The sequence below is a fragment of the Pantherophis guttatus genome, chromosome 8 (genome assembly GCF_059756535.1).
Source record: "Pantherophis guttatus breed Tessera chromosome 8, ASM5975653v1, whole genome shotgun sequence".
Lineage (NCBI taxonomy): Eukaryota > Metazoa > Chordata > Lepidosauria > Squamata > Colubridae > Pantherophis > Pantherophis guttatus.
In genome coordinates this window covers 78858806-78875746 of record NC_142070.1, presented here as the reverse complement: position 1 = coordinate 78875746, position 16941 = coordinate 78858806, and the positions used below count along the sequence as shown (strand labels likewise).

Below are 16941 nucleotides of genomic sequence, written 5' to 3'. Positions count from 1 at the left end.
TTTGTAGCTCAAAATTGAAATGAGGTGCTCTCTGAGCTTGGTGGTTTTCTTGCAGGCCTTCCATGACCCAACTAGATAACATCATCAGTGTTAGAAGGGAGTGGAGAGGAGGAGGAGAGAAGGAGGAAGATGAAGAGGAGGAAGAAGAAGAGCAGGAGGAGGAGGAGGATAACTGGGAGTCCTTATTGCTCTCCAAGCTTTGTGATGTTCTTGCAGACCTTTCATGACCCAACTAGGGAACATCATCAGTGCTGGAAGGAGTGGGTTTTTTAGCACAGATGATGTCACCTACTTTGGGTAATGAAACACCTGCAAAAATGCCACCCATCTCAGGGAGCACCGAGGCACACTTCTTGAACCCAAATATGGATCCCCTTCAGTATAAGGAACCAACATGAGCAACAACAGATGATGTAATTGATTGGCAAGGAGCAAAGAAGTCATCATTTGTTTAAATAATTTACTGCTTTTTGTGCATAAGACTACAAAAAAAAAACTGGCTTGCAATCATTAATAATATTGCAAAGGCAAGTAAACATTTCTGCTAGTGGGAAGAGTGAAGGCCCACAAATGGAAACATGGACGTAGGGTCAAAAGTAAGGTCTAACGTTAGAAGCAGCATTAGAAATAAGGTCCATTCTCCTATTATATCTTTGGTTCTCTTTCCTGAATGTTTACATTTAATATTAGGATCACAGCAAAATCAGCAAATCTGTCCTTCTGGCTGTCTTAATTTACTCGATAAAACCTTTAAGCAAAAGGCCAGAGTGGGCTGCTGGGGGTCCATAGGGGTTCGGGAGAACCTCTAGCTAAGATTCTGTGGAGTTCGGAGAACCCCCAAATCCCATTCCTGGTTGGCCCTGCCCACCCAACCCCGCCCCTCCCAGGAGTCCCCACACGGCCCGTTTTGGATGCAGGTAAGTGCAGCGAGGAGGCTCGGGAAGGGTGAAAAACGGGCCTACCGGAATTTTGGGAAGGCTGGAAACGAGCCCATTTCCAGCCTCCAGAGCCTGGGGAGGCCATTTTCTCCCTCTCGGAGGCTCAAGGAAAGCCTCCGGAGCCCGGGGAGGGCAAAAACGCCTCCTCGCCGTGGTACAGGAGGCTGACTAGGCCACGCCCACCATGGCCACGCCCATCCAGCAACCAGGCAGAGAACCTCTTGCTAAAATTTTTGAAGTCCACTCCTGGCAAAAGTGGGGTGGGGAGGTGGGGGAGACAACTTTTTTCTTGGAAAACAAAATCTAAAATATTTAGTAATATATCCAGGGGTGAAATGCTCCCGGTTCGGACCGGATCGCCCGATCCGGTAGCGATGGTGGCGAGTGGTTCAGAGAACCAGTAGCAAAAATTCCTGCCCACCCCATGCTCAGCTGAGCCATGCGATCATCAGAGACTGTTTTTTTAAAAGCCTCTGATGATCCCAGCTGAGTTGCCTGATCGTCAGAGGCTTTTAAAAGCATTTTTTTCTACAACCTTTTCAGCCGAAGAGGTTGTAGAAAAAATGCTTTTAAATGTAAAAAAAAAAAAGTTGGCCACACCCACCCAGTCACCTTACTCCCCCCATCAAGCCACGCCCCCCCAACAAGCCACGCCCACAGAAACAGTAGTAACCAATTTTACATTTCACCACTGAATATATCCAAGGTGAATGTGCACCCATAAAACCAGAATACGCCTTCAATTACTACAAGAAACATGAGGTTGCTTTCCCCATTCGCTGATTTGAACACGCTTAAAATAGTTCGTTCGGATCGAAAAATGTTTGTTTGATACTTTCCGTGCAAATCCTGCATTTTAGTGTCCTTCTAAAGACTCCAGAATGGTTTATATGGCATTTGGATATTAATTAACTGTACCCATCAGAAATTAAATTGATGGCTAGTTTAGAGGAAATCCCGGTTGCGTTTTCAAACCATGGATTTGGATATGTGAGATCTGAAGAACCGGAAGCAACAACTGGAAAGCGTCTTGAATATACGCGGTGCTGTTACAGCCCTAATGAGAAAAGAAAAGATTATTATTAGCATAATAATAAAATATTAGCAAATATAAGAGCTGAAGAAGCTTCTTAGATGAGAAGCAAAACGTCTTCAAAGAAAAACCAGAAAGTCCAGTGGCCTCTTGAAAATCCACCTTTGGGACTGGGGTGGTTCAGACCGGTTCAGGCGAATCGGATGCTAATTTTACATCTGGTTCGCCGAACTGGTAGTTGCAAGGACTGGCTAGCCCCCGACCACCCTGTCCCACCCCTTGCAGGAGTCTTCACGTGGCCCGTTTTGGATGCCAGGTAAGTGCCAGGCCTGTACGGAAGCTCTGGAAGGGCATAAAATGGGCCTCCCGGAAGTTCTGGAAGTCCGGAAACAGACCCGTTTCCGGCCTCTGGAGGACCTCCGGAGCCAGGGGGAGGCCGTTTTTGCCCTCCCGGAGGCTCAAGGAAGGCCTCCGGAGCCTGGGGAGGGTGAAAATGCTCAGTGGTGAAATTTTACATTTCACCACTGTGGAGCATCTACAACTTCCAAAAGCAATTTGTTCCACTGGTTAATTGTCCTCATTGTTAGGAAGTTTCTCCTTACTTCCAGGTTGCTTCTGTCCTTCATTAGTCTCCATCTATTGTTTCTTGTCCAGCCTTCTGGTTCTACTATATTTTCTGATTTTTTTTCACAGGGTATCAATGCAGATGAGGAAAATGACAACCAGTTGGCTCCTTATGTAAAGTAGACATAGGAAGTACTTACCTCGGATAGTACGCTATTGACCATTGGATTAAGAATTTCAGCTTTTTTGTCACTCTGTTTAAAGGAAAACACGGAGAAAATCAGAATGCTCTTGCAGCAGAGGTGGATTTCAGCAGGTTCTGATCAGTTCTGGAGAACCGGTAGCAGAAATTTTGAGTAGTTCAGAGAACCGGTAAGTACCACCTCTGACTGGCCCCGCCCCCATCTATTCTCTGCCTCCTGAATCCCAGCTGATCGGGAGGAAATGGGGATTTTGCAGTATCCTTCCCCTTCCACGCCCACCAAGCCACGCCCACAGAACTGTAGTAAAAAAATTTGAAACCCACCGCTGTCTTGCAGCCCTGAGAAAATGTCACCAAATGAAATTCCAATAAAGGGAAAATATTGACTTACTCTCATGGAAATTTGGTTATCACGCATGAATCGACTATACTGCTAGTCCTCGACTTACAGCAGTTCATTTAGCAACCCTTCAAAGTTACAACAGTTTGAAACAGTGGTGGGATTCAGCCAGTTCGCACCTATTCGGGAGAACCGGTTGTTAACTTTCTAAGCAGTTCGGTGAACCGGTTGTTGGAAGAAATCTTATTTTGTTTTTTCCCACTTTACAGGGCTAATCCTGTAAGGAAGGCAGGAAGGAAACATTCTGGTGGTGTTTCTAGCCTAATCTTTATCGCCCTGCTTACAGAAACTGCCTCTCTGGTTAACCCTTGTTACATTGTAACAGCTAAGGCGAAACGCCCATCGACATGTATGATGTTGAGTTGGCCACTCCCACATGGTCACGACCACTGAGCCACGCCTACCCAGCTGGTCATTAGGGCAGAGAACCGGTTGTTAAATTATTTGAATCCCACCACTGGTTTGAAACAAGGGATTTATGACCATTTTTCACCCTCGGTCACATGATTTACATTCGCGTGCTTTACAACTGACTGATACTTATGACCGTTGCAGTGTCCTGGGGTCAGATGATCCGCTTTTGCGACCTTCTGACAAAAGCAAAGTCAAAGGGGAATTCAGATTCGCTTAACAACCAGATTACTATTTTAACAATTGCAGCGATTCACTTAAACAACCGTGGGTAGAAAAGTCGTAAAATCGGGCAAAACTTATTTTTAAAAAATGTCTTGCTTAGCAACATGAATTCTGGGCTCAGTTGTGGTCGTAAGTCGAAGACTACCTGCGTTGCAATGCTTGATTTTGAGTTGAACTTCTGTGATCCTTTTTAATTGCTTTTATTTCAAAATCTGAGGAGCCAGATTGTTATCAGCAAGAGGCTGACTCTGTAAACCGCTTAGAGAGGGATGTAGAGCACTGTGAAGCGGTATATAAGTCTAAGTGCTTATTGCTATATTCTCTTAAATCTCCTGCATTGCATTGCCATGGATTATAAAGGCAAGAATCTATTTTTCGGAGTTCTGCGGCAACTATTATGATGGAATATGAGCAGGGGTGGGTTCTAAATTTTTTTACTACCAGTTCTGTGGACGTGGCTTATTTTGTGGGCGTGGCTTGGGGGGGTAAATGTGACTGGGTGGGCGTGGCCAAGTTTTTTATTTTTACTTTTAAAAGCATTTTTTCCACAACCTTAAGAGGTTGCAGAAAAAAATGCTTTGAAAATCCTCTGCCGATCAGGCAAGTCAGCTGGGATCGTCAGAGGCTTTTCAAAGCATTTTTTTTTACCACCTCTTCGGCTGAAAAGGTTGTAGAAAAAATGCTTTGAAAAGCCTCTGATGATCCCAGCTGAGCTGCGGGATCATCAGAGGCTTTTTTTTTACTTTTAAAAGCATTTTTTCGGCCAAAGAGATTGTAGAAAAAATGTTTTTAAAAGTAAAAAAAAAAAAAAAAAGCCTCTGATGAGGAAGGCGGGGTAAGCAAGTGGCGACTGGGCCGGGGACCAGTTTGGGGGCGTGGCCAGCCAATGTTATTACCGGTTCTCAGAACTACTACAAATTTTTACTACCGGTTCTTGCGAACCTGTGCAAACTGGGAGCAACCCACCACTGAATATGAGTATGAAATAAAGCTTTTGGGTATAAAACTTGGCAATTATTGGCACTTTTCATGAATAGAATGAAGAAAAATGTATCACTTAAAAGCTATACTATATATCCGTGATGGCGAATCTATGGCACGCGTGCCAGAGGTGGCACGCAGCACCCTCTCTGATGGCACACGAGCCGTCGCCCCAGTTTAGCTTCACCGCACATGCGCGCGCGCCTTTCACCAGCCAGCTGGTCTTCGGGTCTCTGCTGCACATGCACGGGAGCACGTCTATGGGACATGCGCGCATGGGCGGTGTGTGTGTGCAGGGGCGTATGTGGGGTGGGGCGCAGTGGTGAGTTGCTCCCGGTTCGATCCGGTTCTTGTGAACCGGTAGTAAAAGCAACAGGAGGCTCCGCCCACCCACCAGACATCATCATGGACGATCTGCGTATGCCCAGAAGCAAACCAGTAGTAAAGCCGGGAGCCTAGGTGGCACAGTGGTTAGAGTGCAGTACTGCAGCTATTTCAGCTGACTGCTAGTTCAGCAAATCAGCGGATCAAATCTCACCGGCTCAAGGTTGACTCAGCCTTCCATCCTTCCGAGGTGGGTAAAATGAGGACCCAGATTGTTGGGGGCAATATGCTATTTAGTATACTGTCTTTGGTGTAAGCCGCCCAGAGTCCTCGGAGAGTGGGCGGCATAGAAATACGAAAAATAAATAAATAAATAAATAAATAAATAAATAAATAAATAAATAAATGTAAGTAGAACCCACCCCTGGTGGGGCGCATGTGTGGGGGTGGGGTGCATGCGTAGAGGTCATGCACGCATTGCATTTTGGGGGTTCGGGCACACACACCTGCGTGCTTTGGGCACTCAGTCCAAAAAAGGTTAGCCATCACTGCTATATATGATTAAGAATATATGATTGTTTTTGTTTTTTTTTGCTTGTGGTTCTGTGAGAAATATATTATGTGCACTGGATGCGGATTAGAGATACCATTTAATACCGCTTGCTCGCTCCTTCTCTCACTTAGTTAAAGAATAACACAGGAAGTAATAAATAAATGAAATTGTGTAATAACTTACCGCAACCAAAGTCAAAACATCGGAGAATTGTTTTGAGAGGGATGACACTTCGTTACACATCGTATTGGTTAAACTGTTGAAAACATAATGGGAATAAGAGTGTTTGTCCATCCTAATCAGCATATTCTTGAATATTTCAGGCCAAACTACAATTCTCGATCATTACCAATTCATTATTAGTAATTTAGACAAAGGCTATGAGTATCCAATCTGGGTCAGTCACTGGGACCAGAAATTTAGCCTTCCGAGTTTTCGGACTCGTGCTGGAAATTAATCCTCCGGGAATTTCTCTCTAGCAGAGCGTGTGCTGTTCCGTGTATGGTATTTATATGGTGCCTATTCTATGTGGCTTTTTAGATATTGATTGGGGTGTGTTGATGGCTGGCTACGAAGTTGTCAGCTGTTGTTTCCTTGTGCTGCCAAGCCCTCGCCTCCTAAGTACTTGATAAGCTAGTGACAAATCAGCACTCCTGTTGACTGACAAAAGGGCCCGTTTTCCAGGCTTCAATTATTTCCCCGGCTGTTTTTGTGCCTGCTCGTCCAACAATCTTAGTAGCTGCAAAATTGAATGTATGTCCTTATTCATTGTAGTGTGAGGCTCTAAATGAGTTCAGGTCTCCTCATCTGACCATTCGCTTGTTTTTTTTTTTGCAGTGGTGCAAAAATTGGATTGCCCCTGTGATGCTGTACTGTCATATTTGCTCATGAAAATAACGTATTTACATAAATTTACATAAATATTCCACTTTGATGGGTCAGCATATGATACATATCATACACAACAGCATTTCCCCACCCAGTGGAACGCAGCTTTGCCTTTTGATTCATTGCTATTGCCCCCCAGAATAATCTAAATAAAGAGAATAATTTTCAAAAATTGCAAACATTAAGTTAAAACATCATTTAAAGAGGTGATGGGTGAACAGAGAAATCTTGCTTACTTTACACAATTTTAACCATTCTTAAAATTAGGATTTTTTTTATTTGAAATGGAAAGTCGGTAGACTCTATCTACAAGTAGTCCTCATTTAGCAATTGCAGTTGAGACAGCAACTTGATCCTTCAGTAAAGTGGTCGCTAAATGAAACGGTGACTGCGCTCATGATCTTACTTTAGCTTTCTTTAACAGACCTGCAAAGGTGTGTTGAAGGTGTGAGGATTGGTTGCAAAATTGCTTTACATCACTGTCGTGACTGCCAACAGACGGTCACTGAACAAGACTGTTGCTAAACCAGAATTACCTGTAATGTCACAGATGCAGTGACATCTGTAGAGATTCCTTGGTGCAACACAGATATTATAAAGCCTCCCCACCCAGCACAACCTGTGTGACCATGTGACAATGCAACCTCCCCCCCAAAAATGAAACTATTATGATGAATGAATGAATGGGTGCATGAATGAAGGAAGGAATGAGCAGTAATCCTTGAGCAGAAAGAACAGCAAATGGAAAACATATTCACTTTGTTAGACCTCGAGCTTGTTCCAAGGCTGACTTTTCAACTTCTTGTCCGTGCAGAATTAATTCTGCTAATTTATGGAGTTGTTCAATGCAACGGGCGGTTACTTCGGCCAGGCTTTCAATGGACAACATGTAAAGTTCCTTGAAAGAAGGAAATCGTACTGATTAGCATAGATGCTGAACATATTACAAGGCAGTAAACTTTAAATTGTGATGCTTGTTTAAAAAAGGGAGCACACTTTGATTCTATGGTCGTGGACGCCATCTTGATTTTTCAACACCCTCTTCCAAAGTCATGAAGGTGGATATTTTGATTTCTTTCTTTCTTTCTTTCTTTCTTTCTTTCTTTCTTTCTTTCTTTCTTTCTTTCTTTCTTTCTTTCTTTCTTTCTTTCTTTCCTTCCTTCCTTCCTTCCTTCTCTTCCTTCCCTTTTTTCTTTCTTTCCTTCCTTCCTTCCTTCCTTCCTTCCTTCCTATCTTTCTTTCTTTCTTGTCTGCCTGCCTGCCTTCTCTTCCTTCCTTTCTTCTTCCTTCCTTTCTTTCCTTCTTTCTTTCTCTTCCTTCCTTCCTTCTTTCCCTCCTTTCTCTTTCTTTCTTTCTTTTTTGCAATTCCTGAAATTTTGCCGTCAGAATAGAATAGAGTAGAGTAAAGTAGCGTAGCGTAGCCTAGCCTAGCCTAGACTAGCCTAGACTAAACTAGTCTAGTCTAGTCTAGTCTAGTCTAGTCTAGTCTAGTCTAGTCTAGGACTAGACTAGACTAGACTAGACTAGACTAGACTAGACTAGACTAGACTAGACTAGACAAGACTAGACTAGACTAGACTAGACTAGACTAGACTAGACTAGACTAGACTAGACTAGACTAGAATAGAATAGAATAGAATAGAATAGAATAGAATAGAATAGAATAGAATAGAATAGAATTCTTTACTGGCCAAGTGTGATTGGACACACAAGGAATTTGTCTTCTGTTCATAAGCTCTCAGTGTACATCAAAGATATAAGTGATAAATCATGATCATAGTCATCATAAATACATTCATCAAGAATCATAAGATACAACAGTTAGTGATAGTCATAGGATACTAAATAAGCAATCAACATAAATCATACTAGGAACTGATAAACAATATAAACCGTAACGGTACAAGCAACAGAGTTATAATCATAAGTAGGAAAGGAAATAGGTAATAGGAAGGATGAGAAGAATAATAGTAATACAATCTTAGTAAATAGTTTGATAGTGTTGTGGGAATTAGTTGTTTAGCAGAGTGATGGTATGTGGGAAATGAGTGAGTTCCTTATTATTTCCAGTGGAAAACAAATAAAAGCTGTTGGGGGTGGGGGCTGTGAAATAATTTCAGAGTTTGAAAAGCAAAGAAGATCGTCAATGGAAAACCTTGGTCCTGCCATAACCTGATATAGCCTGTCTTTCATGCCCTCCTTCTCCATCTTTACCACAGTCCTGAGATTCTCTAAGGCCTGTGTAAATCAGAGGTGCCCAACCTTGGCAATTTTAAGAGCTGTGGACTTCAACTCCCAGAACTCCTCAGCCAACATGGAGGATGAGAAATAAATTTGCATGGCTGGCTGGGTAATTCTGGGAGTTGAAGTCCACAAGTCTTCAAGTCACCAAGGATGGACACCTTTGCTCTAAGGTGTCTTCTACTTCTGTCCCTGCCTCTTATTAGCAGGCAAAAACAAAATCACAGAATCATAGAGTTGGAAATGACCTAAGAGGTCCTCAGGTCCAGTGGCCTGCACAGTGCAAGAATCCCTACACCATCCTCGATTGACAGTCATCAAAGAAAGACCTAGTCATCACTTACCTCTACAGTTTTGGTTCTTTTTGTTTCTGTCTTTTCAGGTTCTCCCAGCTGAGATTTTTCTTCGGTTACTTGCATTTCTACAATTTCCTCATCTGCTTCTTTAGTTTGGTCTGGTGGGTTCTCTTCCAGGTCTCCAGATGTGGGGAGACTCGCTGCTTCTAAGGCAACATAAGCCTTCTTTCTGGCCTGCAACATAATCATCAGCAAAAGTGGCAGAGAGTTATTATTGTAGTGTGGAAATGCACTGCTTCAGAATGGCACATCTGGATTCCAACATAAGCTCTTCGTTTCCTGGCAGAAAATACTCCGGGGTCACATGTGAGATGCGTGCCTACATTAATTGATTCATTGGTTCATTGGTTCAACCATTCAATCACCCAACCTCCCAATTACCCAACCGCCCCATCACCAAACACCCAACCAACAATCCAACCACCCAATCACCTAACCACCCAACCAATAACCCAAACACCCAAACACCTAACTAGCCAAACACCCAACTAACAACCCAAACACACAACCATCCAACAACCCAACCCCCAACACACAACCAGCCACCTAAAGACTCAACCAACAACCCAACTACCCAACCACCCAACCAACAACCCAACTATCCAACCACCCAATCTTTCAACAACCCAACCAACAACTCAATCACCCAAACACACAACCATCCAACAACCCAACCCCCAACATACAACCAACCACCCAAAGACCCAACCACCAACCCAACCACCCAACCACCCAATCATTCAACAACCCAAACAACAACCCAATCACCCAACCAACAACCCAAACATACAACCATCCAACAACCCAACCCCCAACACACAACCATCCCCCCCAAAGACCCAACCACCAACCCAACTACCCAACCACCCGACCAACAACCCAACTATCCAACCACCCAATCTTTCAACAACCCAACCAACAACTCAATCACCCAACCAACAACCCAAACACACAACCAACTAATCACCCAAAGACCCAACCACCAACCCAACTACCCAACCACTCAATCATTCAACAACCCAACCAACAACTTAATCACCCAACCAACAACCCAAACACACAACCATCCAACAACCCAACCCCCCAACACACAACTAACCACCCAAAGACCCAACCACCAACCCAACTACCCAACCACCCAATCATTCAACAACCCAACCAAAAACCCAATCACCCAACCAACAACCCAAACACACAACCATCCAACAACCCAACCCCCCAACACACAGCCAACCACCCAAAGACCCAATCACCAACCCAACTACCCAACCACCCAATCATTCAACAACCCAACCAACAACCAACCAACCAACCAAGTCACCGTGTTTCCAAGCCATTATACCATTGCAATTGCAGAATTCCTAATGGACTTCTTCCTCATATATTTCCATCCCTAACCTTGTTTTCATCACTCCTTTGGCTCTGCATAATTTGGAGCATAACATTCCAGATTTTATATTGCAGATTATAGACCAAATTATTCCATGGACTTTCGGCGCATCAGAATTGGCATCTGACAACATGGTGAAGAGCTGCTCTGTGAATAGGTCCGTGCCAAATGAGACTTTCCAACTCTGAACTATTTACAAACACATTCACCAATTTCTCTCCTTCTTCAATGTGTTCAGAGTTGCTAATTTACCAAAATAGTAATGATATTGATGCTGCCTGCTCTTGCCCCATTTCTTGTTTTTTTTTAAAAAAATTAATGCGCTAACAAGGATCATCATTGCCCTGAGCTATCGAATAAGCAATATCTTCAAAGATCCAATAATCGGCATTCCCCACCTTGTTAAGTTTATCAGGTGTAGCCGCGACGTGTAGTTCAAATAGCAATTCTGTTAGCGTTGTAATGAACTCATCTCTTGCATCTGCAGCAATTATCAAGGAAAAAGAGTTAAGTTAAGAGAAAAACATTCTTTCTATTCCTAAACAAAGGGATTCTAATTAAGTATATATTTTTTCCTTTCTTCCTCGGTCATATTTTAGCAAACAAATAGCATTTCTGTCCGGTATCCATTAATTTTTTTGTAACCAATATCTCTACTTCCAATTTAGAAGCAATTTTAGTCTTTGCCACAAGGAAAACTAAGAACAATCAATCAATGGAGCGGCTTACATCCAGAAGTTGTGGATGCTCCATCATTTGAGGCTTTTAAGAAGAGACTGGGCAGCCATTTATCTGAAATGGTGTAGGGTCTCCTGTTTGAGCAGGGGGTTGGACTAGAAGACCTCCAAGGTCCCTTCCAATTCTACTATTCTGCATTCTAGCTGATTTACTGGGCATTTGCAGGGGTGAAATCCAGCAGGTTCTGACAGGTTCTGGAGAACCGGTAGGGGAAATTTTGAGCAGTTCGGAGAATCGGCAAATACCACCTCCGGCTGGCCCCGGAGTGGGGTGGGAATGGGGATTTTGCAATATCCTTCCCCCAAGAGTGGGATGGAAATGGGGATTTTGCAGTATCCTTCCCCTGGAATGGAGAGGGAATGGAGATTTTGCAGTATACTTCCCCCCTGGAGTGGTGAGGGAATGGGGATTTTGCAGTATCCTTCCCCTGGAATGGAGAGGGAATGGAGATTTTGCAGTATCCTTCCCCCTGGAGTGGTGAGGGAATGGGGATTTTGCAGTTTCCTTCCCCTGGAGTGGGGAGGGAATGGAGATTTTGCAATATCCTTCCCCCAGGAATGGGGAGGGAAGGGATTTTGCAGAATCCTTCCCCTGCCACGCCCACCAAGCCATACCTACCAAGCCACACCACGCCCACTAAGCCACGCCCACAGAGCCAGTAGTAAAAAAAAATTGGATTTCACCACTGAGGCATTGTTCTCCTCTATGTTCTAACTGAACAGGATAACTTCTAATTTCCAAGATAACTGCTTATTTTCCACCTTGGAGGCAGCGTCTGATTCCATTGCACGCAGGAAAATAATTAAAATACATCTTCTTACTCAGCAAGTAAGCTGAGGCTGTCATGTGGATGTTTCATTTCCCAACGAGAGGAAAACTTAACAAATAAAAGGCATCCACGAATTTCACCATATTGAGAAGAGAAGGCGAAACACAGCAAGGACTGGAAAAGCCCTATTAAATTTAAGGAAATAGTATTTTCAATAGAAAGTGCTTCGGCAGAATTTTTTTAAAGGATCCAGCTGCTCATATCTCACAAAACATATAGTTTTGAATCAATAACTAGATCCTTTAATAAAGAAGTGGGGAACTATCCCCTTTAGGACTTGTGGACTTCAACTCCCAGAATTCCTGAGCCAGCTATGCAGGGGTGAAATCTAAAATTTGTTACTACCGGTTCTGTGGGCGTGGCTTGGTGGGGTGGGGGGTAATGTGACTGGGTGGGCGTGGCTAACTTTTTTTTTTTACTTTTAAAAGCATTTTTTCTACAACCTTAAGAGGTTGCAGAAAAAAATGCTTTTAGAAGCCTCTGACGATCAGGCAACTCAGCTGGGATCGTCAGAGGCTTTTAAAGGCATTTTTTTTACAACCTCTTAAGGTTGTAAAAAAATCTCTTAAGGTTGTAAAAAAAGCCTCTGATGATCGCGCGGCTCAGCTGGGATCATCAGAGGCTTTTAAAAGCATTTTTTCTACAACCTTAAGAGGTTGCAGAAAAAAATGCTTTTAGAAGCCTCTGCCGATCAGGCAACTCAGCTGGGATCATCAGAGGCTTTTAAAAGCATTTTTTTTACAACCTCTTAAGGTTGTAAAAAAATCTCTTAAGGTTGTAAAAAAAGCCTCTGATGATCGTGCGGCTCAGCTGGGATCGTCAGAGGCTTTTAAAAGCATTTTTTCTACAACCTTAAGAGGTTGCAGAAAAAAAATGCTTTTAGAAGCCTCTGCCGATCAGGCAACTCAGCTGGGATCGTCAGAGGCTTTTAAAAGCATTTTTTTCTACAACCATTTCGTCCGACTTCACACGGCTCAGCTGGGCATGGGGGAGGGGCGCAGGGATTTTTGCTACAGGTTCTCTGAACCACCCGCCGCCATCGCTACCGGATCGGGCGATCCGGTCCTAACCGGGAGCATTTCACCCCTGGTATGCTGGCTCAGGAATTCTGGGAGTTGAAGTCCACAAGTCATAAAAGGGCCACAGTTCCCCACCCTTGCTTTAATAGGTCAATTCAGCAACTACCTTTTTTTATTTCTTTCTCTTGGTTTTCTGAGTCTTGCGAAAGGAAGACTGCCTTAATAGCAATCAACACATTTTTGGTGGCTTCTAGTTCCTCTCCTTCAAGAGATGTCAAATACGATTGTACCTGAAAAAAATAAATAAACATTACAATATCAGATATGTATAAGTTGGGCAGATTGTTTCATCATAGCTGTGGTACAGCGTGTTTGAGAAAAACAGAGGTGGCCTGTATGCATTAGTTACAATATAAGCACTGATGATATTACCTAGTTTGGTTGCGAAACATTTGCAAGAAAATAATCAAGCTCAGAGAGCACCTAGTCCTTCCTTCCTTCCTTCCTTCCTTCCTTCCTTCCTTCCTTCCTTCCTTCCTTCCTTCTTTCCTTCCTTCCCTCCCTCCCTCCCTCCCTCCCTCCCTCCTTCCTTCCTTCCTTCCCATGGTGGCTTAGTAGTTAGAATGCAATATTGCAGGCTAATTGCCCACTGCCAGAGGTTCGATCCTGACTCTGTAAGCCACTTAGAGAGGGCTGTAGAGCATTGTGAAGCGGTATATAAGTCTAAGTGCTATTGCTATCCTACCTTCCTTCCTTCCCTCTCTCCCTCCTTCCCTCCCTCCCTCCTTCCTTCCCTCTCCCTCCCTCCTTCCTTCCCTCTCTCCTTCCCTCCCTCCTTCCTTCCTTCCCTCCCTCCCTCCTTCCTTCCCTCTCTCCCTCCCTCCCTCCCTCCCTCCTTCCTTCCTTCCTTCCCATGGTGGCACAGAAGTTAGAATGCAACATTGCAGGCTAACTGCCCGCTGCCAGAGGTTTGATCCTGATTCTGTAAACCGCTTAGAGATGGATGTAAAAAGCACTGTGAAGTGATATATAAGTCTAAGGGCTATTGCTATGCTGCTGGAAACCATTTTTTGAAAAGCATCTCCCGTTGTCCTTCCCTTGATTTATGCACCTCGTCGACCGTACCTTGGCTTCACTTTCGTTGGACAGAATTTCCAAAGCTTCCAGATGTGACAAACCTTGAAAGTCATCGAAGAGCACCCCGTAATGTGCTGTCGGCTCCATCGTGGCTTGTTGGGCAAGTCTTTGCTTTTCTTTCTCTTTGGCTTCCCGTAGCATCTGCGAAAATACAGAGGGGAAGATTCTGATTTACGGGCTGCGAAACAGATTTGACAGATGTCCTCGCCTCTAGACCCAGGCCCAATAGAGACCAATAGGTAAAATAAGAAAGATAAAATAAGAAAATGAATTGTAACACATGCCGTACCCAATTAACATCATAGCCAGGCATGATATTCACTTACTTTCCCTACCGCCGGGGTGAAATCTACTTATCTTCCTTACCGGTTCGGAAGTACACACGCTGCGCCCGTCACATGCGCGCACAGACTGTCTGCACATGCGCGAAACCTTCTGCGCACGCATGGAGGGTAAAAAACACATTACTTCCTGGTTAAAACCAGGAAGTAACGACACCCGGGCCGGTGGGTGGAGCCTTGCGCCACCATAACTACCGGTTCTTCGAACCACCTGCCACAATCGCTACCAAATTGCCCGAACCGGTCTGAACCGGTAGCATTTCACCCCTGCCCTACCGATTCGCAAATGTGTGTTTGCGCATTCGGGCGCTCTCTTCACTCACACGGGCCCCGTCCACGCATGTGCCCGGCCTTCTGCGCAAGCGTCCAGCCTAAAAAATGTGCCTAAATAGGCTGGCATAGAGCCGGGACGGGTGCGCAGGCCCACCTGTGATTTCTGCTACCAGTTCAGGCGAACCGGTCCGAAGCGGCTGAATACCTCTTGATCATAACTAGTGTCATATATTGTTACTCATGGGTATCAATCAATGATGACAAGGCTTCTGCCTTGTCCAAAAATCTTGAAAAATCATCTGTAATTACTGATGTTTTATGTCGAACCTACGACGACTAGTATCACATCCTGCCAAATCAGGCGGAAGTGGCACCAACTCGTCTAGACAGGACTAAATTAGAAGCGTGTGGCTAAGAATCGCTGTTTATGAGGTTAATCGCTCTGTGCATGTTTCACCTGAGATAAAGAAACGGTCCGTTCCATCAGGATTTTGGTTTTCTTGAATCCAGGATCACTTTCTGCTAGAACGTTCATGGTTTTCTTGCCGATAAATTCCAAAGCGTCAAGTCCGCCAGTTAAGACACTTTTACCCTGTGTAAAATTGAGCAAAATGCTCAGGTTCATCAGCACTTTGATATATTTACTTGTGAATAAGTAAACCCCATTAATTTCAGAGTGGAATAGAATAGAGGAATGAAGAATGGAAGGGAATGGTAGGGAAGGGAAGGGAAGGGAAGAGAATAATGGAATGAGGAATAGAATAGAATAGAGGAATGAAGAAGGGAAGGGAAGGGAAGGGAGGAGGGGAGGGAAGGGGAGGGGAGGGGAGGGGAAGGGAAGGGAAGGGAAGGGAAGGGAAGGGAAGGGAAGAGAAGAGAAGAGAAGAGAAGAGAAGAGAAGAGAAGAGAAGAGAAGAGAAGAGAAGAGAAGAGAAGAGAAGAGAAGAGAAGAGAATAATGGAATGAGGAATATAATAAAATACAGGAATGAAGAAGGGAAGGGAAAGGGAAGGGAAGGGAAGGGGAAATAAAGTACAGGAATAAAGAATGGAATGGAATGGAATGGAATAGAATAGAATAGAATAGAATAGAATAGAATAGAATAGAATAGAATAGAATAGAATAGAATAGAATAGAATAGAATAGAATAGAATAGAATAAATTTTGTTGCGTTCAGCTCTCAAAACCATTATGCATAGAGCGACACCCACCCACACACATGACACAGAGAAACATCACAGACTAGTTTGGATGTATACATGTAACATGGCGGGAGAAACGAATCTTGAGAGTTTACCAGAGGGATGGCCTTGGGAACAAAGCTGTTACAGAATCTGATAGTCCTGCTAGAAATACTTCAAAGTCTCCTCCTGGAGGGGAGCAACAGAAACAGACCGCGGAGAGGGTGTGTGGGGTCTCTAACAATGCTTTGAGCTCTAAGCACACGGAGCATAAAAGCAGTATTACACATACTGTATTATATATTATTATATACGTATATAATAATATATATATTTTAAAATATGTTTGCCTTGGGTTCTGTTATATTAGGTCATTACAAAGCTAGATAGCATTTATCTTCCCACGAATGCTTTCCTGATAGCATGAATTACACACACACACACACACCCAATTTCTAGTTAAACAGCCACGATTGACATGGTTGGGAATTATGAGAATTTGCCTCCAACATCTTTGAAAGATGCCCTATTGGGAGACTGGTATAGGACCAGGGGTGGGTTACTGTGGGTTCTCAGGAGTTCGGGAGAATCTCTAGCTAAGATTCTGTGCAGTTTGGGGAACCACCAAATCCCACTCCTGGCTGTCCCCGCCCATCCCTCCCCTCTCCTCCCAGGAGTCCCCACGCGGCCCGTTTTGGATGCCGGTAAGTGCAGGGTGCACACGGAGGCTCGGGGAGGGTGAAAAACAGGCCTACTGGAAGTTCGGGAAGGCCAGAAACGGGCCTGTTTCTGGCTCCAGAGGGCCTCCAGAGCCTGGGGAGGCCGTTTTCGCCTTCCCGGAGGCTTAAGGAAAGCCTCCGGGGTCCAGGGAGGGCAAAAACGCCCCCCTGCCATGATGATGGTAATGTAGGTAATGC

The 16941-nt window shown here is 44.1% G+C and overlaps 1 protein-coding gene across 3 annotated transcripts in view; it reads right to left on the bottom strand.

The window, feature by feature from the left end:
• Window positions 1–446: 446 nt before the first annotated feature.
• Window positions 447–16941, bottom strand: part of FAM114A1 (family with sequence similarity 114 member A1) — a 48702-nt gene continuing 32207 nt past the window's right edge. For all 3 annotated transcript variants that reach the window (XM_087875427.1, XM_087875428.1, XM_087875429.1), the window contains 9 exons: window positions 15301–15435; window positions 14218–14370; window positions 13259–13382; window positions 10905–10987; window positions 9105–9290; window positions 7278–7417; window positions 5815–5887; window positions 2736–2789; window positions 447–1995 (listed from right to left, as the gene is read on the bottom strand). In XM_087875427.1, the coding sequence (XP_087731553.1) occupies window positions 1879–1995; window positions 2736–2789; window positions 5815–5887; window positions 7278–7417; window positions 9105–9290; window positions 10905–10987; window positions 13259–13382; window positions 14218–14370; window positions 15301–15435 (1065 nt within the window). In that variant the 3' untranslated portion in view covers window positions 447–1878. The remainder of the gene's footprint in view (window positions 1996–2735; window positions 2790–5814; window positions 5888–7277; window positions 7418–9104; window positions 9291–10904; window positions 10988–13258; window positions 13383–14217; window positions 14371–15300; window positions 15436–16941) is intronic.